The 26,337-nt window shown below is 37.2% G+C and overlaps 1 protein-coding gene across 9 annotated transcripts in view; it reads right to left on the reverse strand.

Annotated features, from left to right (window-relative positions):
• DYNC1I1 (dynein cytoplasmic 1 intermediate chain 1) overlaps nt 1-26,337 on the reverse strand; it is a 252,049-nt gene that overhangs the window by 92,186 nt on the left and 133,526 nt on the right. For all 9 annotated transcript variants that reach the window (XR_005556459.1, XM_039341469.1, XM_039341465.1 and 6 more), the window contains 2 exons: nt 9,161-9,307; nt 710-823 (listed from right to left, as the gene is read on the reverse strand). Coding sequence is in view for 8 of the 9 variants with exons in the window: in XM_039341469.1 (XP_039197403.1) it covers nt 710-823; nt 9,161-9,307 (261 nt within the window). In the remaining variant the exon portion in view is untranslated. The remainder of the gene's footprint in view (nt 1-709; nt 824-9,160; nt 9,308-26,337) is intronic.

A 26,337-nucleotide genomic window follows, 5' to 3' on the forward strand; every position in this document is an offset into this window, starting at 1 on the left:
CCTTGGCTATATATAAATTGAATGAACATGTGGATTCTGTTTCACAACATTTGTTAATAAGTTTCCAGACAACTTTTCTTAAATTTAGAGATAAACAATTATTCCAAAGCAACTATATCGCAAACGTTACTATTGTTGTTTTCCAAACTGGCAAATGCTGGTCCTATAAATTCTCCCCCCCTCTCCATTTAATACTCATCAGACTCTCAAATTCCTTATGCTGGCTCATATTTTGTTAGTTTTCAGATTGGGGAAGATTGCCTAACAATAATATTTAAGAATAAGAGAAACATATTTGTCTAATTTTTGTTATGAGTTCTTTGTTTATAACAATTTCTGGATTCAAATAAAAATTTACATCTTTACTATATGCTACATTACAATGAAATCTACACTGGATAAATAGCATTGTGAAATAAGCATGATATACCGCAATGTGCATGATTACCTGTATTTTAGAACAGATTACTTCATTTTTCACTTGAAACTGACCTGCATATTAACGCATTACTCTAATTACATGATTTGAGACAGAGGAAATGGGTTTTGGCTCTAAGAGAAGGCAATTGCTGGAAGCAAGCTGCACTCTTTAAAGTACATCCATGGGTTTTAGTCTGCATAGGATGTGAGGCTTTAGCTTTTACGAATGACATTCCACTAATAGGTATCAGCCATTTCTTTCTTTTTGTGTAAATAAAAACAAACCCACCTGTGGAGTTGAAAGCATATCCAAACTCCAAGAACACATTTTGCCATCTGTAGAAACGGTAATGAGATTGTGAGCGTTCTGTGTTCCAACGACATTTACACAGTAGACCGGGTGCTGAAAACACACAAAATACCAAAAAATATCTGAAGGTGCAGATTAAATGTTTTATTAAATGTTTTATATGTTCAGAGGTTACTTGCAAGGGAAATTAGATGGTCATTCAAGGCCTGAGTCTTCTCCTTTTGACAAATATGAATGCCAAAATATGATGACCCTGTAAGAGATTCAAAAGTTTGCTTTCTCTCTGCTCCCTTTTGTTATGTTGTCATACTCTAAATGAAATGATTATTACTGTGAAAATAGAGCATTACATAGAAGCATAAATTATACAGGTAGTCCTTGATTTACGACCACAATTAAGCCCAAAATTTCTGTTGGTAAGACATTTATTAAATATGTTTGTCCCATTTTATGATCTTTCTTGCCACAGTTGTTAAGTGAATTACTGCAGTTATTAAGTTAGTAACATGATTGTTAAGTGAATCTTGCTTCTCCATTGACTTTGCTTATATCCTTTCAATGTGTCTTAGTTTTCTCTCTTCCTCCCACTTTCATTTATCAATCTCTGCTGCCCTTTCTTTAAAATATTTATTTACTAATATGTACACTGGAACTCCATAGAGGAAGAATACTATAGATAGTTTTATGGAGATATCAAATACCTCATCTGCTTTAAATCTTCTTCTTCCAGAATTTTTTTTCAAAAATTGACTACTGAAATTTATTGATTTATATGCCACCCACCTTCCAAGAATCCAGACGGTTTATATTAACATTTAAGAACACATTTGCATGTAATATTTTCATAGTGATTTGAGAAGAACTTCATATACCTACATATATTTCTCTCCACCCCTATTCCTGAAGAAATAAACTTAGCAAGCTTTAGGAACCATAAACACCACATAAGAATTATAATTCAGTTAGTATGTGTGCACATGCATGCAAACCAAACTTCTTGATTCTGAGGCTCTAAGTTTTGAACTACTTTTCAATATGTCTAAATATATCTCCATTTGCCTCTTACTCATTTGTCTGAGAGAAGCAGCCTTTCACATCTACTCTGTAAGAAATAACCCAAACCTAAGTCATTTCATATAAAAGTTTACTGGACATTTGCCCTCCTCACTATGGTGCTCATAGAAGCTGGTAATATAGCCTCCAAAACTGGGAACTGCAAGGATGAAAGAGGCTAAAGTTCAGATAGGTGGGGCAACATTCAGTAGCATGAAAATGGATTCCCATTTTCCTCACAGCATATTGTTGGGCAAAGCCTGGCTTTAATAAGCACTGTCAGCTATCAATTTCATAAGCAATAAATCTCACTGCAGATTGAAAAGGATGTTTCTAATACCAAGTATGAGGCAGGGAAAAACTGGGGAGATGGAAACAACAACTCTACTTTTCAGAGAGAATCTCTGAGTTCTTTCCTGTCCTAGAAGAGGGTGCCATTTTGCTTTTATTTATTTTGGAAATGAAATCATCATCCCAGAGATTTCATTTAAACAATAATAATTAAAATTTCCTGTTATCTTCGGTACAGATGTGCAGTGGGTGTGAAAGAAAATTAAGGAGTAATATGTCGTATAGTTCTTTTCTTCTGAATCTTAGCATCAAATTACAGGAATAAGCTCGGGAAATTTAGAAACCAGTAGCTGGTGGCAACAAATTATGTATGTTCCAGTTTGCATCAGGGAGAAATTCTTTTAGTACAGGGTCCCCCACCTATGGTCCGTGGCCCGAGACCGGGCCATGGGCTCTTAGCCAGTGGGCCATGTGCATTTCCCACCCCACTCATGCTAGTGCCCGCATCCCTGTTTGCACATGCATGCTGGCATGAACAGGGATGCTAATACAAGGGAGGCAGCCCATTTGCACATGCACCGCTAGCTCAGGTAGTTTATGCAGCACATTTACACATGTGGAACGGGCTGCTAGCTGCTGTGGGAGGTGCGCAGCCATTCCTGCATGCGCACGGCACCAGCGCATGCTGCATGTGCGAATGGGGCTGCTAGTGCCACACCAGTGTGCATGACCTTGTGCGTACACGTGCTCACACCAATTCTGAAGCTGCTGTCCTTCCCTCCAATCCTTGAGTCCGGAAAGGTTGGAGACCTCTGTTCTAATACATCTAGTTCTAGTTCTAGTTCTATCTCTATGGTGACTGGGGAATTCTGGGAGCTGAAGTTCACACATCTTCAAATTTCTGAGACTGAGAAATACTGGAATAAGTGGTACATGGCTCAGTAGTAATAGCTGTGAGAGAAATCTAGATGTCCTAGTACAGGGCTTTTCAACTGGTGGTACGCATACTTTGGCACCATCCTAGACAAGTGTAGTGGGGAAGAGAATGAGCTGCAGTGGCAGGAGCACTGCACAAGCCTGAGGGACAGATAGCTGGATCTGCAGGGCTGTCAGGGCTCAGCAGAAACCCCAGGATCAATGCCAGGGTCCAGCTGATTGGCGCTTCTGGAAGCAGCACATAGCTGGAAGTGCACCGAAGAGAAAAGGAGAAGGTGGAGAGAGGAAAGGATATAAAAGGAGGTTTTGGCAGGAAAGGGTGACAAAAAAGACAACAGGAGAATATAAAAGGAGGAGGTTTTGGCAGGAGAGGGAGAGGAAAATGAAGATAATGGGGTAAAAATGCAGCCTTGAGGAGAGGAATCAGCTGGAGGTGCTTCGAAGAGAAAAGGAGGAGGGGTGCAAAGAGGAGAAGATATAATAGGAGGTGATTTTAGTGGGAGAGAGGAAAAAAGACAACAAGGAAAGAGAAGGGGATGGAGAAGAAGCAGAGCCCAGCAGGCTGGGAGGAAAAAGAGAGAGGGGAAGAAGGGCCAACCAGCCAGCTGACTACCAAGGTACTGGGGCATATTAATAAAAATGGATACATTCATCATAATATTTATCAATGCAAAGGGAAAATAATTCAGCAAAGGAACTGCCATTGAAGAAATTAAAACAGGTACATTTTATCTTTTTATGGTTTATAACATTTTATTAGATTATAGAATAAAATACAAAAGCAAATAGTAGGACACAGTGGGAAGGAAAAAGGGAAAAAAAGTGAGGGAGAGAAAGGAAAAAGAAAAGAAAAGGCACTGACTTCCGACTTCCTCTGTTGCAGTAGAATGAAGCATTAACATCGAACCTCAACTTTTTACTTTTCCATAACAGTATAAACTAGCCATTTTTGTAACAACAAAGGAATCTAATCATAAAGTGACCAACCGTCCTCCTTTTGGGAGGACAGTCCTCCTTTTCTGAGTTCTGTCCTCCCTCAAAAAGTGTCCTCCTAAATGTCCTCCTTTTCCATATACCGTCCTCCTTTTGGGAGGACAGTCCTCATTTTGTGAGTTCTGTCCTCCCTCGAAAATGTCCTCCTAAATGTCCTCTTTTTCTATATTTGAAGACTTATCTGCAGGGCTTTTTTTCCCTCATAAAATGCCCAGAAGGCATTCTGGGACCTTTTTTGATGGTTTTTTTTCAACTTTTGCCTGAACTGTGCTACTCCCCCTATTGGCTTTCGAAAGCCAATAGGAATTGCTGCTGAGCGCGCCAAAATACCCAGGCGGCAAACTTTGCACATGCAAGTTGCAGGAACTTTGCACCCCTCACTGCTACCCAACTACACCATCTCTTACTTAGTTCCACAGATAGCTGGAGGAGACTGGAGTGGTAAATTTCTCTTGATCTTCCTTGTTCGGTTCTACAAGGGGATGCACAGGGTAGGTGGTGGTGCTGGGGGGTGGCTGCAGGGCCGGAGCCAGTGCGGCTGGTGCTTTGCGAGCCACGGGGTCGGCTCTACGGGGATGCGCAGGGTGGGCAGTGGTGCTGGGGGGACAGCTGCAGGGCCGGAGCTGGCGCAGCTTGTGCTTTGCCTTTGTGAGCCGTGGGGCCAGCTCTACGGGGATGCGCAGGGTAGGCGGTGGTGCTGGGGAGTGGCTCAGGGCCGGAGCTGGCTCGGCTGGTGCTTTGCGAGCCGTGGGGCCGGCTCTCCACGGCAGGGCAGCGGTGCTGGTGGGGCGGCTGTGGGCAGGGGCACGGCAGGCAGTTGACCTTCCATGGGGTGCGCCAGCTGGTGGTCTACGCAGTACTGACCTGCGCTGCCATCACCTCATCCTGCGTATCTACGTGGCCATCCTGGAGCGCCTGGCTCACAACACCTGCCTCCGCCACCCACCCCCGCGCAGTCCAGCCGTGTAGATTTTTGGACAAGTGAGAAATCGAGATTGAATGTTGATGCTCTAGCTGCAGCACTTGCCGTAAAATTCAATATGAAGGATATTTCTTGTTCAGATATTTCCAATATATTGTTAGAAGATGATACATTGACAAAAAATATTCATTCAATGGAAAAGTACTCATTTAATTATTTAATAGGCATGTAAGCATAATTACAATATAAAATGTTATTGTTACAAATGTTTTTTATTATGCATTGATCATATTATAGTGTATTCTGTATTATTGTTGCAATAAATACAATGTTTCTTTTATTTTTTCTTCAATTTATTCGTGTCCTCCTTTTTGTTGTAAAAAAGTTGGTCACCTTACTAATCAGTAAAACTCAAAATCTGCCCCCCCCCCTTTTTTTAAATCAAGTTTTTGACACCTTGCTAAGCATTGGCGGTACTGAATATTGTCTTGTCCTAAAAGTGGTACAATCTGTGAAAAGGTTGGACATCACTTAAGTACAGTATGAGCCAGCAATGAACTGCAGCTGCCAAAAAGGCAATGCAGGCCTAGAATGCATCCAGAGCCATGGTGGCATAGTAGTTTGAAAGCAGTATTGCAGGCTAATTCTGCTGACTGCCATAAATTCAATCCTGACCATCTCAAGATTGACTCAGCCTTCTATCCTTCTGAGCTCAGCAAAATGACAACCCAGATTATTGAGGTAATATGCTGACTCTGTAAACAGCTTGGAGAGGTCTGTAAAGCACTATGAAGTCCAAGTCCTATTTGAGGAACAGATATAAACAAAATATTATGATTGGAATTGGTAAATTAATATAACTCTTGAATGTGCATTGCTCAATTCATTGCAAAAATATTGGAATAAATGTTTTTGATAAATGGTCTTGTATTAACTGTTGAAAATTGTGTGTGTGTGTGTGTGTGTGTGTAAATGTTATATTTTTTGGATTAGGACTTTCAGATTCAAGTTCAACATAAATATTGCAAAGATGTTTACTTAATAGCTTCATATTAGTTTTCACATGTTCCAAACCTGGTTACTTTCAATTCCCTTAAATAAGATCCAGACTGGGTATTTACATAAACTAATCATGTAACTGCATTCAAAGCACAATCTTAGCAGCTATTTATTCTTTACTGAAGTGATGTAATTTTATTACTTAATGCAATTATCAGGTAGATGAACACTACTTTCATTTTAAAAGCACCATAAGAAAGACATGATTTTCTTCAAGTCCTTTATCATTTTCTACCCTGCTGGACAGTTTGTGGTGGGGAAAGAAACAGCATGAGAGAAGGGCCTGTATTTCATCCACTCTCCATTATATTAAAAGAGAAAGGTTTAAATGCATAGTCTATTGAGCCTTTCCCCAGTGTCCTTACAATTGCATTTCATTTTTAAGGGGGGAAGGAGGGTAATAGAAAAAGGAGATAACCAATCATGTCATAATGTATAGTGAATAACTGATATCTTGCAATAAATTAATTATTCCACCACAAATAGCAGTGTTCCAATATCTCAGGAGCTGCCACGAAGAAGAGGGAGTCAGGCTATTCTCCAAAGCACCTGAGGGCAGGACAAGAAGCAACAGATGGAAACTAATCAAGGAAAGAAGCAACCTAGAACTAAGGAGAAACTTCCTGAGAGTTAGAACAATTAACCAATGGAACAACCTGCCTCTAGAAGCGGTGAATGCTCCAACACTGGAAGTTTTAAAGAAAAGACTAGACAGCCATTTGTCCGAAATGGTGTAGGGCAGCAGTTCTCAACCTGTGGGTCACAACCCCTTTGGGGGTCAAACGACCCTTTCACAGGGGTCGCTTTAAGACCATCGGAAACACATATTTATGATGGTCTTAGGAACCGAGATACTGCTCCTCTATCCATCTCCAGGCAGCAGGTCCGTCCATGCTGGCACCCAGGCCGGGGTCTGGTGGGGTTGGGCACCGAGGCCGGTGTTGGCGGAGGAGGAGAGGTGGGCCATGTGGAGTGAGGCGTGGGGCAGGAGGGCAGCGAGGAGGTGGGTCCTGCAGCTCCTGCTGCTGCTGAGGCGGCCGATCATGATGCAGAAGCGCCATGGCATGGAGCGGCGCGACTGAGGGCAGGCGGGCAGGCCGAGGGGGAGGCACGGCCCTCCGCATGATGAAATTGCAGGTGGTGCCACTTTGCCAACTTTGCCTCGGCTGGCACAGGGGGCAGTGCCATGCTTGCGTGGCGCTCTTGGGCCGAGGCAATTGCTGGGCGATGGCCTGCATGCACCCTCAGCCTGCCTGGCGCACGCTCCAGCCGCAGGAGAGGAGGCAGAGCGTGTCCACCAGAGAGAGAAAAAGAAAAAGTGTGTGTGTGAGAGAATGAGAGTGAGCAAACCTCACCCCTCCTCCTGCCCCCACCCACAGGAGTCGCGGCATTAGGAAGGTTGAGAACCATGGTGTAGGGTTTCCTGCTTGAACAGGGGGTTGGAGTCGATGACCTCCAAGTTCCCTTCCAACTTTATTACTACTACTACTACTATTATTATTATTGTTATTGTTATTATTATTAAATTTGCCTTAGGTATTTAATCATACTATAACCAAGATCTTTACATTGCTTTTTAAAAGCAATCTGTATCCATTACTCCTACCTCTCCATTAAATTAAAAAATATATCATCACACCAATGAAATGAGTCAACTATACCAATTATATAATTACATTGCTTGTTTGTATGATGTTATTACGCAAATAACAAATCATGACAGTATTTGATCCATTAATTCAACTGAGTTTTGGAAAACTGAAATTTCTCTGTACAGGTAGTTCTTGACATATGGCTAGAATTTCCATTACTAAGCAAGGCAGTTGTGAAGTGAATTGTTCCTAATTTTACAACCTTTTCTACCACAGTTATTAAGTGAATCACTGCAGTTGTTAATTGAGTCACATGGTTGTTAAGCAAAACTGACTTCCCCCATTGACTTTGTTTGTCAGAAACTAGCTGGGAAGGTCACAAATGGTAATTATGTGACCCAGGATGTTGCAATGTAAATATATGCTGGTTACCGAACTCCTGAATTTTGATTACATGATTGTGGCGATGCTATAACAGTTGTAAGAGTGAAAACCAGTTGTAAGTCACTTTTTTCAGAGCCACTGTAACTCAAACAGTCACTAAATGAATGCTTATAAGTTGATGACTACCTGTAATTATTTCTTGAAAAGACATTGCTAAAATACATTTTTTTAAGAGAGAAGAATTAATCCATTTTCTGTGAAATGACTTCTAGGCTTCAATCTCATTTTTATAAGTCAGTTTTCTATTTCAGGAGCAGGCATATTTTTGGTTCTGTGTGGCACTATGTGATGTTAGCTATACTGACATTACAACTGGAAAGTAGTTTCAGATTTTTTCCCCCCTTTCCTTTTTAATTTAGAATTGTTTTTAAAAACTTTTATCAATGGACTAGGGCTAAGCTTTTTCATTTAATCTATTGGTTGGGAAACCATATCTTCATTATTTAATTGTTTTCTGACAATCCTATCAGTGTGCTATTGGGAAGTTCTATGGATGCACAGTTGCAGTATGTTTTGCATGAAGAATTATCAAAAGACAATTCTCATTTTGAAAATCATCTCTTTCCAAATCAAGTTTAAAATAAAAATCATAAACAAAGAAAACAGAAACTTTGAAGTTGCCAATCAGAAAATATTGTAGCATGATGTTTCATTATAATGGTGTATACTCTATTTTAGCATATTAACATATTTTCCTGTTCAGTCTTTTTAAAAAAAAAAAAATAGCTGAAATGTGAGCGGCCATTCTAGGAATACTTACCTTGGGTCTCTTCTTGGTTTTTTTCTAGAATGTGTACAATAAAGTAATTTGTCAAATTTTGGAATGGTAAATTTACTATGATTTGAATCAAACAAAACTGTAGGATTACCAGGCTACTATTCCATAGGCTTTCTCATTCATTATTGTCTACCCAACTTTAAAGCAATTAGCTCCTTTTGGCCACAGCTGGAGAGGAGAATGGACCAAAAGTGTAGCAAAGCAGTTTAGCACTTTGTTAAACAAAAGGAATGATCACTGTCCTAATCACTTGCAACTCTATAATCCCACTTTCTTTGACAACTGAATATTCTTATTTTTAACAAATAACAGCTTTATGTGCTACATCCAGCTAATTCCATAAATCATTAAATATTTTTTACCGTATGCGCAGCTGCAGAAAGAGGTGTACGCTGAACTGGTGTCCTCCTGTGGCTACGATTATCCCACAGCACAATTTGGCCGGAATAGGTTCCTCCAACAACTAGGTTTGGATGAAAGCGGGCAAAACAGACCGACATCACAGAAGACTAGAACAAATGAAAAAGTGTAGAAAATATGAAAAAAAAAATCTTAATTGTAAGTCTCTTTTGTTTCAGTTAGGAAAATGATCTGGATTTAATATCTGAGATGAACATTCCTTTGATGCTTCATTTATTGAAAATTTTCAAAAATTTTCAAAAATTATTCACATAATGGCACAAAGCATCCACATGTTTCCATACCCAAAAAGGACTATCTCCCTCCCAGATTGTCTTCCTTTCTTTGCTAATATCTGTGACAATTCGGCTGTGTTATTGCATCAAACGTATAAATTTGGGCCAAATGATAATATATAGCTAATTATTAATGAACATAAGTGGTTATTTTTATGGAAAATATATGAACCAATTCTACTGAATATTACAGAAGTAAAATTAAGTTAGAAAAAAGGCCCGTTCAGGTTGCTAGATCTTCAATGGCTTAGTCACACACCCAAACCATCATTGGATTCTGCAAATATCAAGTGGTGAACTGACATCTGTTGAGTTGACAAGAACTTAAATGACAGATAAGGTAGATAAAACCTCAAAGCTATCCATGGTAAACTACCTTAAGCAGAAGTTCTATTTTCTATGGACCAGTCCCATGAAGTAAAATAATCAGAAAGTACCACCCATTACCTTTAGATACCATTTTTATTCCATTAGAAGTTTCCTGTATTAAATAATTATTTACTATTTTATTATATACCATCATTAATCATTACTCAAATGCCAAATAATGTGTCAAAAAAGCAGTAGTTAGCATTATTTTCAAAGGGTATTCTTTGTCATGCAAAAGGTTGTAGAAATACTCAGCAGAGAGTCTTTAAGATTCAGCAGCAGCATATTCTGCCATCCCAAGTTTGCAAATTATAGCAAATCTAAAAACAAAAACCAGATATGAAATATATCTTTTTACACTGAAGTTAGGAAGAACTGTTTTAATCATATATATGTTTCATCTCTAATGACAAATCTTGCATGAAGTGACAATAAACAGATAATTTCAAATGTGATATCTGTAGTACATGATATATTTTATTTCCCTTCCCTTCACACACACACAGAAATACATACATAGATATATAAGCTATACTGAAGAAAATAGCAAGATTTTTCAAGAAATGTAAAGCATCTGTGATTTGTGTTGGTGCCTCCACAGGCCAGGTGTTAAATGATACAAGACCATATAACATACCCAATTTTCTGATGTATAAAGCTGGTAATCTCTGATCTGATGCACTGAATATGGAATGGAATATACAAAACCCTGAATAAAACCATGATTTGAAAAGGAACAAGCATCAGGTAATTATTTGTTGATCTAACACAATTAGCCCATGGAATTGGCTAATATGAACTGATTGCAGTATGATCTTTTGAAAAATAATAGAATTATTTTTACTTTTTAACAGTAGTTCATAAACTTCCCACTGGACTAAAATACTAGACTACACGGGATTGGTCCAGAATGACTGCTACTGTCAGCTTTTTTTATACTGCTACATATCACTGAGTTCAGAAGGAACAGATCTGAAGATTCTCATTTTGTACAAGCTGAGGCTGTGCTGTGCTGTTTTTATTTTGGATAATTAATGCAAACCAGATTTGGATTAGTGATGGCACATCTCTTTAACCACAGATGAACACACTCATAACAGATAACCATTTGCATTATCTTGGATAGGAAGTGCCCACATCTGACACACACATGGTGAGTGTGAACTGGCAGTTTATATCAGTGTTTTCATATGTAGGGATGGTTCTCTGCCAAAAAGAAGAGTGCTAAATAAAAATTATACTAATATAAAAAAGACTTGGGTTTGCATTTGCTGAAGTTCTTCAACAACGTTGATGTCATTTCCTTGGGTTATTTAGTGTGTGATGAAATACTATTTCATTTGAGAACTGTGGAAATAGGAAGAGTGTTGAGTCCTTCGCGGAAAGGTAAGACACGAGAAGCAGTTGTAGTTCTCAGTTTTCTTTATTCTGTGTTCAGCTTACAAGTAGATGGCTTCAGCAGCTCCCAAACCTCCCAGCTTCTTATATAGGCATTTCCCGGGTCAATGCGATACTTTTCCCGCGCCAGCACCCGCGCATGCGCACGGCGCTGGCGACAGCCTGTCTGGTCCCGGGCAGCTTTGCACCTGCCCGGGACTGCCTGCAAACACCCCGAGCCGTTTGCAAGGCTCGGGACATAACAAAGAGTACATAGAGAATAAATTTATCTCCCAATATTTCTCATTTCCAAATGTTGACTTATGAATTAGAATTGGGTGTTTCTAACATTCTCTCAGAAGAGCAATGAAAGCAAACAAATGGGTAGGAAATACAAAAGATTTCTGATACTGAAGAAGTCTGCTTGCCTGATGAATTGCAAACCTTTTTTTAATTCTGAACAGAGCATCTGCCCTACTTTTTCCATATATGTCCAGTTACTTCTTTTCTTCTCTCAACTCCATCTTGTTTGTTCTCCTCCTTTCCATTCTAATGAAGGGACCTAGAAATTTCTAAAAAAAACTAAGTATTTTTTCTTTTTTCTTTTATAAGGTCTAAAGTAGGTCCAAAAACAAACTTCAAAAATCATTTATCAGACCAGATTTTCTGGGCAGGTGGAAGGGCAGGGAAAAGCTGGACAACTGAAAGAAATCTAAATGAAACAAGTTTGTCAAATCTATTAAGTAAGAAATAAGTAATCATTCAAGTTATGTTTACCACTGAGATTAATTGATAACAACAGATATTAAGTCAACACAAAAAAAGCTGATAGAATAATAAAGATAATATAAAGCTTAGAAAGCCAGCAAAAAAATACCTCCTCTTAGTGCAGATTAAGTGCTGCACATATCCCAGTATCTAAATATCTCCAGGGAACACACTGAATAGATCTTCCTAGAAGTGGTATGTCAAAGTGGAATGATGTTTTGTAGAAAAAGAATTTCACTGGTAGCAACACTCACCTCTATATTAGTTATTTTAGAAACAATTATTGGAATTAAACTGAAGAACCCCCTCTCTTTTTTCCAAAACTTTACAAATATTACACATTAGAATAATAGAATACTACCAGAGAAATGACATAGTTCAGATTTTGCAGGTAATATTTTGATTTTACCTTATATTTACATATCCATACAATCATATAAGATCATTAGTTTGTTTCAAACATCTTGTCATGTGAAAAGGCAGGATTACAGCTAGATTTATTGGTACACCTCAAAATACATAGCAAATATCCTGTGAAATAAATTGTACTGAAAAGTCAATCTTTCTATAATCATCAAAAAGGAGACAATTTCATTTGATTCTAAATGGCATCACTACATAACAGGATTGACTAAAGTTTCTTTTTAAAAGAATTTACTATCCATGAGTGAAATACCAAAGTATTGACAAAAAGAGATAGATCATTTGCTTCACTAAAAATATCAACTTTTAAATAGTTAGGGAAGCATAATGCTGATTTTGGAGCTGGAAATTACTTGTGGTTTCAGAGGGAAAAATGAGATTTCCCCCAATAAAAACAATTCATAGATTTTGCATAGTTTTTTTGTATGTGTATGTACATATGCAAAAAAAGAGATAGAAAAGCAAACACTTCAAACCAAATGTCAAAATCCCATTTAATTAAAAAAAGGAAGTTTAGACTTTCATATGGCATGTGTTGACATCTATTCCTTTGATTTAAAAGGATATGGATTGGAGGGAGCAGATTGCTTTATTCAAGAAAAATAATATAGGAAAGCAGGACAATTTGACAGGAAAGAGTGTAGGCTGCCTTAACTTTAGTGCTTGTTAAAACATGAAGGATTAATGGTAAAAAGGGAGGGATGAATTGTGAATGTCTCCAGTAGAGGATCTTCAAAACTGTTTGGGGTTTCTAAGAATGTCTCATGCAACCACATGAAAAGAGAGCCAGCCATATAGCTCTCTAAATCCAAAACTGGTATTGCTCTACTCCTACCATCAAACTAACTGATTTGAAATAGAGCCACAAATTGAATTTATTTTTATTGAAAAAGTATTAAGTCTTTGAAAGAAAGAGAATGGTACATCAGGAAGTTCAGAGAATTCAGAGCAACATTCATAATGCAGGTATGCAGACATGCTGCCATTCAAAGATTTTGCTCTGCCAATGTCTGCCTTTTCTGAAGAACCATCATTCTGTTCACATGAAGCTCTCCAAAATGGGCTACCTTCATTATAAAGAAGGGAAAGAACAAATTTATCAAATTTGTTACATTAAATTTCAGAGATCTGAGTGGAAAGGATTTCTTACAATGGGACAAAGATTGGAAGACTGAAGTTTAGAGTATTTAAGAGTAATTTTGAAAATGGACAAGTCATAATTACAAAGAGTAGCCCAGTACATTGATTCTCTAAACTACCAAACAGAGGGGGTTGGGAAAAGCCCTCTCTCATATTATAAATTTACTCTTACGTCGCTGCAGACTATCTTCATCATATTTGAGGGAAGCAGGCAAAGAGGGAGGCTGGGTTAGATGTGTAATGTGTTTTCCATCTCTTTGTTGCTAATTTTTTGACAACTCCAGCATCTACTTCTGAGGTGACTACTCCCCTGATGGTAGAGCCTGACCAATCCAGCAACAATTTTTTTGGTCAAGGACTGGTCAGAGTACATCATCAGACACATCTTCCTTGCCATAAATTTACCTAACCACCATTTATAAACTTCAAGCATATTGAGGGCCTAGCAAGACTTAAAATATGGATCTTTCATTTCTGTTTCATTTATTTTATTTTTGGAGATTGCATCAAGGCCAGTTAGTATTATTTTGTAAGTGCAGACCCATATACAAGTCCAATAAATAAATAAACAAATGAACTTTAGCAAAAAATAACACGAACTATAGAACCAGAAAGTGTAACTTTAGGGTTATATTAGATTCAAGCTTTGTTTTTAATCGTGATAAGCAAGGAAATAGTAATTATACATATTTCTAAGGAATATGGCATTACTCTAAATATAAAACAAAATATACTTTTAAATATAGGTTACCCATCTCATCTTCCACTCTTATTTAATTAAATGCCACATGACCTAGAAAAAAAGTACCATTTTTTAAAAAAAATGTTCCATTTTATAACAATTTATAATGTACTTTTTATGCCCTAAAAGCTATACCCTGATTTTTTAAAAATGATAATAAGAAACCTCATCTTTTTCTCAAAAGGGCATACCACAGTTTTCACTCTTCATTTTTGTCAAAAAACATTTGATTGAACTAAGCACCTAAAGTTAAAAAGGTTAAGTACAACACAGGTAGCTACAAAAGAAGCTCTTCAGCTTGTCAAAGAACATTGCTCTTCCCCTGTGAGACCACCCTCCCTTCAAATAAGAAGTAACTCAATCTCTGTGTTAACTTAGTTGTGTTTGGGCATCCTCCAAGTCAAAAAATGCAATGTGATAAGTCATAATGAATTGTGTATAATAATTCACAAACTTTTCCTATTAAATGAACTCAAGTAAAATGCCTTTAGTTTAGGATTACAGATCCTTTTTATTTGATTTTATTTTTAATTACTGAAACATGGAAATCACACAGGCCCAGAAGCAAAATGTTCATTTCAAATGATTTGGGGTTTTTTTAACCACATCCTATGTCAATAGATTACTTTTCCTTCACTGAATATTCTCTATTAGTCAACAGCCAAGTAAGGTGGAGCTGTTGTATATATTAACAGGTTAATAAAATCAATGCAAACTATTTGTTAAGATGTTATCACTATTCAGAGAAACCCAGGTTGAAGGCCTTAATTGTGGAAATACATTGATTTATTTTGGACCAGTGGTTGGAATAAGGTCATTCTCAGCCTTACTTTGCAGGATTGTTGGAATAAAATTAAGAGAGGGCTCTGTGTATGCAATCTTTAGCTGATAAAAAAGAGAAAGGAGAGGAAGGAGAAAGAAGAAGATGTTGATCTAATAAAAATATTTAGGAGAAAGCTCTTCACAGTACTATGGCACCATTCATTATAGAAAGGGACAAATTTCATATTCTTCATTCTGAGCCCAGCACTGCTTTTCAGAGGTATTGCTCTCATCTTTCTGAAAATTGAACTGGACATAAAGGGCTATCAAATCATGAGACAAATATAGGTACTCCTCAATTTACAATGAGGTACTTAGCAACTCTTTAGAATAACAACAGAGCCTCCCCCAAAGGTATTTACAATTCAGTTCCAAAGTTCCAACTGCTAGAGCCCTACGTGGTCATGTGACCAGATTTAGGGTGCTGAACAATAGGTCCAAATTTATTACCATAGTAAAGTGACCATGATTTACAACATTTTGCCAAAAAACTGAGTTTATTTCTGAGTTTGGGCTAAAATGCCCCATAGCAAACAATGGGTTTGTTTAAAGACCACTTCATTCACTTAATGACCATAGTGATTCACTTAACAACTTTCACAAAAAATCATTAAATCAGGTTGGTCACATGATGGCTCATTTTGTGACTGTCACTATCTGAGCAGATTCCATTACAGTCATAAGTCAAGGAACTACTTGTAATTTATAAATTAAACACAAGTACTGCTATCATCTGAATTCCCATTCATGCAAATCTGGTGGAATTTTAAAAGTCATCAATTAACCTGAAGAAGGATAGATAAGCAGACCTGAAGAAGGATAGATAAGCAATATTTATCATCAAGTTCTTTGATTTACATTTCTTGCTTTGTTTCTAATTCATTAACATTTGGAACTCTACACTTTATCACTTGGACACATTTTTATAATTACAATAATCCCTTCCTATCTTTCAATTTAAATGTTGCTTCTGGGAAAATCTAAGAAACTATTACAGTCACCCAAAGCATTCTCTTGCATTAATGCATCATTTATAAGTCATGTCAGTAAGTAATTAGGGATAATCTAAAATTAATTGAACATTGCACTAAGTTGTCTTGATAGCTTGGGAAATAAGCTTAAATAAGTTGTGGCATTAAAATAGCACAAACCACTCCATTGTGATATATGATTAAACATGTAGTCATAAAACAAATACTAAAATTACAAAAATCATTAAACTGATAATTGAAGAATATTATTTATCTCTATTCCAGAGATAAATTTGAGCGTGTTAGCCTTCAATTCCCTTGCCCAAAGTTCAAAAGAGTTGCAGTTCTACCTTTATTTGTCTTCTACTTCCCTGCATGGCAAAGGCCCACATGGGACATTCTGCTATCCAATTCTAGTGATGCAACTAAAAATGATGGGGGATGGTAAATACCACATGTGTCTTATAGTTTCATCATCCAATTTCTAAAAGTTAGGGTTATTTTTATTTTATTTGTTGTTAAATGAAAGTTAGATGAAACTAAACCCAGAATTTTGTTAATGAATCCATATGAATCTTCGCATATAGTGAAATCAGCAGTGACAACTTATCTCAGTAGCTTTTCACAAAATCCTATATGCAGTGTGACATCTTAGTATCTAAAAGAGCCGTTTCAGTGTTCACAACCCACTCCTACATAACATACTGGCCACATTCATAACAACTCCTACACTACAAACAGAACAAAATATTATTAATATGTTCTATTTAATTAGTTAATATGCTGCCCATCTCATTATCCAAAGAGACTCTTTCTAAATGTGCTGTAGAGTGTACATTACAGTGAGTGAGGAAGTTGTGGTTGGCACCAAGAGTTTCTGAAGCTAAAGTGCCTTGTGGTGTGCAGCTTCCCTTTCCAGGCCTGGTTAAAGATGCAATGGGAGGTTCTCTGTCTTGGATCTTGGGAGGTTTGGATATGGGTATGGGGCTATTATTGAGGAGCTGGGATGGAGGTAAGCCACAATGTAATAGTGGTGACAGGCATAGGGAGATATGGTGAGAGACAGGGAGTGGATCATTCTCAGGGAACATGGGACTATTTTCTTGTATTGGTTTTGCATTCCAACTCCTTGATCTCAGTGCCAATACCCTGTCAGCACACCTTCTATGACCCTGTCTTCTGGCTTCTTCTTTTAAGTGCCATATTGATCTGTAATAAAGCTTTCCTCATTAGTGATCTGATAATGAGAGGATTAAGCTGGCACGTATCATCAAGACCTGGCTAGGTCCAGTGGGTGGTGTAGTCATTTCAGAGATATGCCCAGCTAGGTTTCAGGTGTGATATAAACAAAGATTCCGGGGCAGGGGTGAGGTGTGGTGATTGTCACTGGAAATCTCTCACAGCTTTCAGAAGCACAATACCACAAATCATCAATGTGAGACCATGCTTATTAGTTTGGACTCTTAAGATTAGTTGAGATTGTTGTTGTACCAAGCTCCTGCTACATTGCAACCCTTCTGCTTGAGCTAGTTGGGTCCATTTGTGGGTTGGCAGTGAAGCTCTCCAGACTTGAGGTCTCAGGGGAGTTCAATCCTCCATTTCTAGAATTGGGGTCTTAGAAATGTGATCACCATATAGAACATTCTGTTAATGTTCTGAAAGCCCCTCAAGACCTGACTATGTCATCAGGCCAGGGGCCCAAGGATCTACTGATACTCTAAGATGGCTCCATCATTGTGCTTATTTTATTCTTTTGTACTAGGCAGTTGGTATTCTAAATGTGATTATGATATATTTTAATAATACTGTTTTTCTATATTTATTGTTTTGTTTAGTTGTTAAGTCTTTAACTAAATAACAAAATCATAGCTTGGATATCAGCATGGTTTCCATCTTTCTTTCTTTCTTTCTTTCTTTCTTTCTTTCCTTCCTTCCTTCCTTCCTTCCTTCCTTCCTTCCTTCCTTCAAGTGAAAAGGTGAAGATGACTGTGTGATTCTGAATTGGCATGATAACTTTTCTAATAATAGAATTTGGACTTCTTCCTGTATGCTACTACCACAGTCAGCTACAGCATCTTGCTTAGATTTCAATTCTATATTGATTTTTCTGCTAGGAAGTTAAAGCCTTCTGAGGCTTACTTTTGAGTAAGAAAGTATAGGACTGCACTGCACATTGGACACATGGATCTGATTAAGAATCTCGAGTGCTCTCATGGCAACTGTACAGCCTCCAGGATTATCTAGTGCTGATTAAATTGGAAGTAACCACAAAGGAAGCATCAAAGAAATGGAACAGTCAAACAGGAAGTATTGAGCAGAAGGATGAAGCAAAAGAAAATCCAGTACATACAAGATGATTTATTTACTGCTTGGTTATCATGCTCCTTAATATATTTGATCATATTTTACCCTAATTACCCTACACCTGTGCAATAAAAATATATCTGTGCTGCAGAGTAAATATGTGCAATCTTATCTCTCTTTTACAAAGCTGTGAAGGCTTGGAGTGATTGAGAACAAGTGAATTATACATTGCCAAACTAATATCAATTTGGTTAATTTTTATGTTATTTTTAATTCCTGTACTTTATCTAGAGTCTCAATTAACTGGGAAGGTAAATTGATAGAATTATAAAAAATAAAACTATTAGTTGAATGGGCAAGATGTATTTGTTTGCGACTGCAACTTCTGAAAAACAGAATCTATTTATTACAGACCTAGTTTCATTGTAACAAGCCAATATCAAGTGCCAATGTTTAATATCATATGTCTCAGTCATATTTAACTATCGTATAACTCTGTGAGAGGAGAGGACCAAGTTACTTCTCATAAACCAGACCTGTTTATCATATCTGCTATTCTAACCTATAAGACATATTGGTTGATGCCAAGCTTAGCAGGGCCATCTTGTGCAAAGTGTCCTGAAGTTCTGCAGTTTAAACAAAGACCCTACAAGTGTTAGTTTGCTTCTCTATAACTAACAGTAAAGCATAGCTGATCCTAGCTGATAGATTCAACATCCGAAGTCCCTAAACATGGACAGAATGGAAGGAGAGGAAATGAGAGAAAAAAGCATCATCCCTCTTTTTCATCTGAAGTACCTCAGTTCTTTGAACCTTTATCTATAATCATGAAGTATTGACTTAAAGCCTCCACTCTAGCCTTATCTAGAATGCTCTGGTGAATTTAGTCATCTCAATCAATTTAAGCTTGCTTTCTTCAAGCCACTTTCTCATAAAGTTAAAAGGCAACAACATATGCCCAAACTCAGTACATTGTCACAAAAATGGTTCGTTATTCCTGATTTGCAGACAGGCTGAAAACAGCATTTTCTAGCCAGGAAATTAATATAACTTTTATATGTATTATTATGTTCTAGGAGGGCTTTCCTATTTTGCAGTTCTTCTGATCAAGACATAAATTATAATTTTATTCAGGAGTGATCTATGGGAATACTTGAATCTCAGGGAGGTACACAGCTTTCATCAAGTAATAAAAGATTCAAGGCTTTCAAGACATCTACTATATGAGGGATGGTTATAGGAGTACAGCTAATCATTGACTTACAACAGTTCATTTACTGACCATTCAAATTACAACAGCACTGAAAAAACCTCTGTAGCTTCCCCATGATCATGTGATCAAAATTCAGATGCTTGGCAGCTAATTCATATTTATGGCCATTGCTATGTCCAAAGGTTATATAATCACCTTTTGTAACCTTTTGACAAACAAAGTCAAGGAACAAGTCAGCTTCACTTAACAACCATGTCGTTAACTTATCAACTGCAGTGATTCATTTCACAAATGTCGCTAAAAGGTCATAAAATGGGGCAAAACTCACTTAACAAATGTTTCACTTAACAACAAAAGTTTTGGGCTCAATTGTGCTCATAAGTTGAGGACCTGTACTGCCATGGCAATGATTGCTGGATCTATTTAGCAAACTGCATTAAACCTTAGAGGCAGTTATGAGCATTTACTATTTATAAAATATATCTGCTATGTGAAGAAAATGAGCAAAATCTCCCAGAATACTGTGAAAGTATTATGGGGATATGTTGGGAGGAGGAGGGGAGGGATGAAGGCTTTTAATTTGTTTGTCTGTATCTGGATGCACAGTATGATGTGGGGTACCACAAGGCTCCGTCTTAGGCCCAGTACTCTTCAATATCTTCATTAATTATTTAGACGAGTGAATAGAAGGGGAACTCATCACATTTGCAGATGACACCAAACTGGCAGGAATAGTCAACACCCCAGAACACAAGCTTAGGATCCAAAAAGATCTTGACAAATTTGAACAATGGGCCCTATCCTACAAAATGAGTTTTAATGTGGAAAAAAGTGAAGTTCTACATTTAGGCAGGAAAAACCAAAGGTTTAAGTATAGATTAGGTGAGACCTGGCTCAAAAACAGCAACTGTGAAAGGGACCTTGGAGACCTAGTGGACAATCACTTGACTATGAGCCAGCAGTGTGCAGCAGCAGCCAAAAAAGCTAATATAATCTGGATTGTATAAACAGAGGCATAGAATCAAGATCATGAGAAGTATTAGTACCGCTTTATAAAACCCTAGTAAGACCACACCTGGAATATTGTAACCAATTTTAGTCACCATACTACAAAAAAGATGTTGAGGCCTTGGAAAAAGTTCAGAGAAGAGCAACTAAAATGATCAAAGGCCTGGAGATTAAACCATATGAAGAATGGCTGCAGAACTTGGATTTGGCTAGTCTAAAGAAAAGAAGAAACAGGGGAGACACGAAGCAGTATTCCAGTATTTGAGGGGCTGCCACAAACTATTCTCCTTTACATTTGTGTCTGCAACTAAGTTCAAAACAGTAGAGTTCCCAGTGTGAACTTAAGCAACTAGCAAGACAAAGAGTTACTACAAATCTTTTATCTAATGGTGACTTAATTCAAATATTTCTCTTTTCAACATCCAGAGTCATATTTCAAATATACGAGTATCAGCATTGTCTATGTTGTCCATTATAAAATCTATAACCATTTGCTATGTACTCATGAAGAATAAGAAGATGCAGTATTAAAGTCATAACCACAAAAATACTAAACAAATGTGTATTATCAGCTGTCAAAATGATTTTAAGATGGATCTTAATCTACACTTAATAACTATTATTTAATGGATAATAAAAATATTTTAGTTGTTCCAATAGGAAAAAATTTCTTATGAATGAAAAGATTCTAGATTTTTTTTGTGTTACATTTGTTTGCCATTTCCTCCTTATATTGTTTTCACTTTAAATCTTGCTCACACACTTTCTTCATTTAAAATCCTTTTAAAAATAAATTGATGAAATATGTGTATGTAGGAGGTGGAGATATTCAACTATATATGTTCCCTACAATTTTCTCTATATTTTCAAAAGGTCCTGCAGAGATATGTGCTTGATGGAGAAATGGGGCAAAGGATAGGGCAGGAATACTTCCCCAAGGTATGTAAAAATATATGGATTCTTAGATAAAAAAGAAACTGGAGTTCCTAAGAACAAAATTAAATTCTTCTGTTCAAAATCATTTACTGGGTGAAAAAAATTACTGCCTTGCAATTTAAAGAATTGAAAGTAAATGTCTTATGTATTGCATTGAAGATATCCACTTTTTATATAGCATATGTTTAATGAAATGCATTTTTGTATTCTCAATATATATATATATATATATATATATATATATATATATATATATATATATATTCCTTTGTAAATAAAGTTTCAAAGGCCACAAGTGGCCTACTGATTTAATTTGCAAGTTTTGTTTGTTTACTGCAAACATAGAGCTGTCCAACTCAAACAATGTGATTCTATATGACATACAACAGAAAAAAATACAATAAACCAAAAGAACCATACTATATTCAAACATACACAATGTAGAAATATAAATTTATAATCTGGTAACAAAGCACTATAACAAATACAACAAGGGGAGAATCCCACTAAACTGGACCCAAATGCTTCAGGAGGAAAAACAGATCTTAATGGTTTTCGTAAAGATGAGGAGAATTGGACTCTTTTCTATATCTGTGTGGTGAGGTAATGAGGTGAAGATATTCTAGAGCCCAGTGGTAACCACCAAAAAGATACACTTCTAAAATTTTGTAAAGTGGCAGCGTTCAAAAGAGGGAACTTGGAGCATGTCCCTCTCTATGGGAGCATAAGGAGTAGGAGGATGTTTTGGGGAGAATGTAGTCCTACAAGTAACCTGGTCTTATGCCATGTAGGGCTTTAAAGGTGAGTGGCAGTAACTTGATTTACAACAAAAATCTGCTGGAAACTAGTACAGTTCACACAGTAGCATGGATGTAACAAATTGGACACAATACACCTTGCAATGCTGCTTTCTGGTTCAACCAGTTTCTGAACAATCTTCAAGGGCAGCCCCATATTCATGTAGTCTGATCATAAGTTAACTAAGGTATGAGTGGCCATAAGCAAAGCCTCCTGGTCAGAAATGAGCACAGGTGACACAAAACATGACGTTTTGCCAGGTTGTGTTGACTGAATTATGTTCATTGGGACACAAAGATATCAATAAGGCTAATACCCAGCTTAGAAGAAGTATCTGGCTGTAGAAGAAAAAAAAAAGCTCATTATAGATTCCCAGCTATCCAGAAAGAATTCATGAGGCTATTTCTAAAGATGACCTCTCTGACCAGGCCTTAAAGTTTTTCCAATTATTATATTGTCAAATGTTTACTTTTACTGCACAAGATTTTCAAGCAGAATCTACCACAGTATGGATATGTGCAAATGTATTGAATTTCCTTTAGATCTAAATGTTGCAATGTGATCTGATCAACCTTACTTAGGATAGATATGGATGGGCCTTCCTTTCTCTAATCAATTATTCAATAATTATGTGTTAATAGGTGCTGTTGAAGATAATGTTTCTTCTTTGGGCTACCAGTACAATACACATTTATGCAATTGTCAGTGGACTTGGACTTGTGAGCTCAAGAAAATGAACATGCAAAACAGCATTTAGAAATTGTATATGAAGCTTATACTCAATACAGTTCACTATTGGTTTTGATTCAGACCATAACATCTGTTCATTCCAATTCATCACTTTTGAATTTGATTCCAGGCAACCTAGTTGGAATTTACAGTAGCTAGGGACAATTCATGATTTTTGATTCATCGAACTATTTAGAACACAGGGCCATACTGAAGATATTTTATTAAATCTTCTACATATGAATGAAAAAAGTATAGGTATAAACGTTGACAGTACAAGTTTAATATCTTACTATAGGTAGAATATTATGAGTAAGTAATGAAAATCTCTGGAGTGAAGGTGTGAGGCAACTCTCAATGGGAGTCTTTTTATGCTTGTAAATGTTAGTTAAATTGTGATTATCATAACAAAACAAGTTATTTCGACTGTATAGTTTATTACATATTTTATTTTATAACTGTCAATCACACAAATTCACTGATAGATTATGTTTTAGCAAAGAAACATTAATGATTCAATAGCCTTGCTATGATGAGTAGATTTAATGTAAATTTTGTCTTCATATAGGACAGTATCCTTTCCTTCCTATTTTCACGTCCTCTGTGGTAAACCTAAATGCTTTCCCTTTGTTAATTTTTTTTCAAAGGTCATAACCTTTCTGTTGAAATCTAGAGATTTTCAATACTTCAGCTAGTGACTGTTTGGTTTTAGCTTCACATTACAGAGTTATGGTATATTAATTATAATTAATTTAATGTACATAAACCATTTTTGGAGAAGCCAGAATTAACTGTTCATGGTGAGACTCCCCCAGGGTAACTTACATAAAGCAAAACCACTGATCAGAAATTAGACCAAATTCATACTGTTTTGAAAAAGAGAATTAAATGATAGAACAGCATTCTACCTCCAAGAGATGGGAAATAATCTAAGTCATACAGACTTGTAGATGGAGTGTGACACTAGATTGAATAGCATTAAATTTTCTTTTTATTTTGTATGTGTGCAGTTTCCTTCACAACTGGTCTTTATTGCCTAATAGCTTTCAGTAGATCTATCCATTGCCCTCTGGTTCACATACTCTCAAGGCCCAATTCTTTTCTTTAAGCCTGTTACCTATCCATGTTTCTCCGTGTTGTTATGTGCTCTCAATAAGCCCCAGGGCTTTTTTCCTCATAGAACGCCCAGAACGGAGTTCCAGCACCTTTTTTGGATGGAACCTTGTAGCGTAGGCAAGGCGGGTTGTATGACGTGTGTGAGTTCAGGCACCTTTTTTTTTTAAGAAAAAAAAGCACTGATAAGCCCTAAATATGAGTCTTGGGGAACTGTAATCTGGTAACATGCCTCAGAAATCCAAAGCATCTCCAAACTATGAGCTCTAGTGCTTTTTCATTAGCAGAAAGGGAAAGTAGTCTTCTTCCTTTGGCTATTTTCATTTCTTTGATTGTGGAGAAGGATAAAAAAGGAATGGCAACAAACAGCAGTTGAAGGCAATAATTGTGCTATCCTGATTAAATGGGGGAAATTTATCTCTTGGGAAATACTGAAATTTATAATCTAAGCAACTCCTTCTTTCATTTTCTATATAAGTTATAAAAAGTTCTTTATCAAATTTTATTTTTTTTCTTTTGTCTTCAAGTCAATGTTCAGTCCTAGGGACTGCTTTGACTAGGCCTGCCGTTTTCTTGGCAAGAATTTCAGAAGTGGATTGCCATTGCCTGCTTCCAAAGGCTGAGAAAGAGTGACAGCCCCAAAGTCACCCAATGGCTTTGTACCAAAGGTAGGACCTGAGTTCACAATCTCCGGGTTTCCAGTCTGATGCCTAACCACTATACCAGGGATCAGCAATCTTAAACATTCAAAGAGCCACTTGGACCCATTTCCCAGAGAAAAGAAAACACTGGGAGCTGCAAAACTTGCGCGCACATGCACAAGGAAGGGAAACACAATTAAAGAGTTTAATTAAAAAGAAATAGAGGCTGCTGTGCATGAGTTCTCTCTCTCTCTCTCTCTCTCTCTCTCTCTCTCCCTCCCTCCCTCCCTCTCTTTGTCTCCCTCCTACCCTCTCTCTCCTCCCCTCCCTCTCTCTGATCTTCTGCTCACCTGGCAAGCTGGCTTCGGGACAACCTGACACACATTCTTATTAGGCTGGCTCTCTCCTGCCCTTGGTCTGCCAGTCCTCTTCCTCCACTCAGTGTGTGTGTGTGTGTGTGTGTGTGTGTGAGAGAGAGAGAGAGAGAGAGAGAGAGAGAGAGAGAGAGAGAGAGAGAGAGAGAGAGAGAAAGCTGCTGCTTCCTGCTGAAATGCAGCAAAGGCAGGAGCCTCGGCCAATAAGCTTGTCAGCTTGTGGAACAGCATGAGGCCACTCTCTTTTTTACACATGGGGGCAGGAGGGAGAGAGAGAGAGAGAGAGAGAGAGAGAGAGGAGGGAGAGAAGGGAAGTGCAAGTGCCTCTCTCTGTCTCTCTCTCTCTGCAAATGGCAGAGGAGGCTGGGAACCATAGGAGATGCCACATGTGGCTCCAGAGCACTATACCAAACCATTAGTTAAATAGCTAATAAAGACATACTAAGAACAACAAATTTAATTATAAAATAAAAAAATCACTATAAAACAGCAAGAAATTAATTTAAAACTGAGAACCAAAGAATAAAATCTACACTTCTGTGGCAATCTAAAGGTATGAAATTATGTAAGATGCAAATGAAAGTCAAGATATTTTTGCTTGGCACCAGAAGAAAACTATTAACATAGATACAGATAGATTTGTTAAGTGGCTCCTAAGAGGGGGGGAACCTCCTGTAATCGTTAGGTGTTATCTCACTAACTTAGTGGGCTTCACTAAAGTTAGAGGCTCTTGGAGGAGATCTCTACTAGATCACCAGGGTGGGAACAATTCTAGATATATTGGGGTTTTTTAAAAAAACATTAGGTAGTTCATGAAAGACAACATCATACATTATGTTGCCAACGTTAACTACTTCAAATTCCCACTGATTCTCAGCTGAAGAGATTAACATCTTAAAAATGTTTTCTTGCTTTTCCTAATGTTTTAACTAGGGGTTGTACTAAAATGTATTTGAATCAGCAAGTAATAAATTATAGATCTCATCTTGTTTGATAAAATTATATTATATCAATAATGCTACAGACGATGAGGATATATTTATGATTTCTATCAATGGATCTTGCTCCCACATCTTAAACCAAACAAATGTTTTGATGCACTTTAGGATATCCACA

This window comes from Crotalus tigris, unplaced genomic scaffold (genome assembly GCF_016545835.1).
Source record: "Crotalus tigris isolate CLP2741 ecotype Arizona unplaced genomic scaffold, ASM1654583v1 scf7180000017765.3138416, whole genome shotgun sequence".
Classification (NCBI taxonomy): domain Eukaryota; kingdom Metazoa; phylum Chordata; class Lepidosauria; order Squamata; family Viperidae; genus Crotalus; species Crotalus tigris.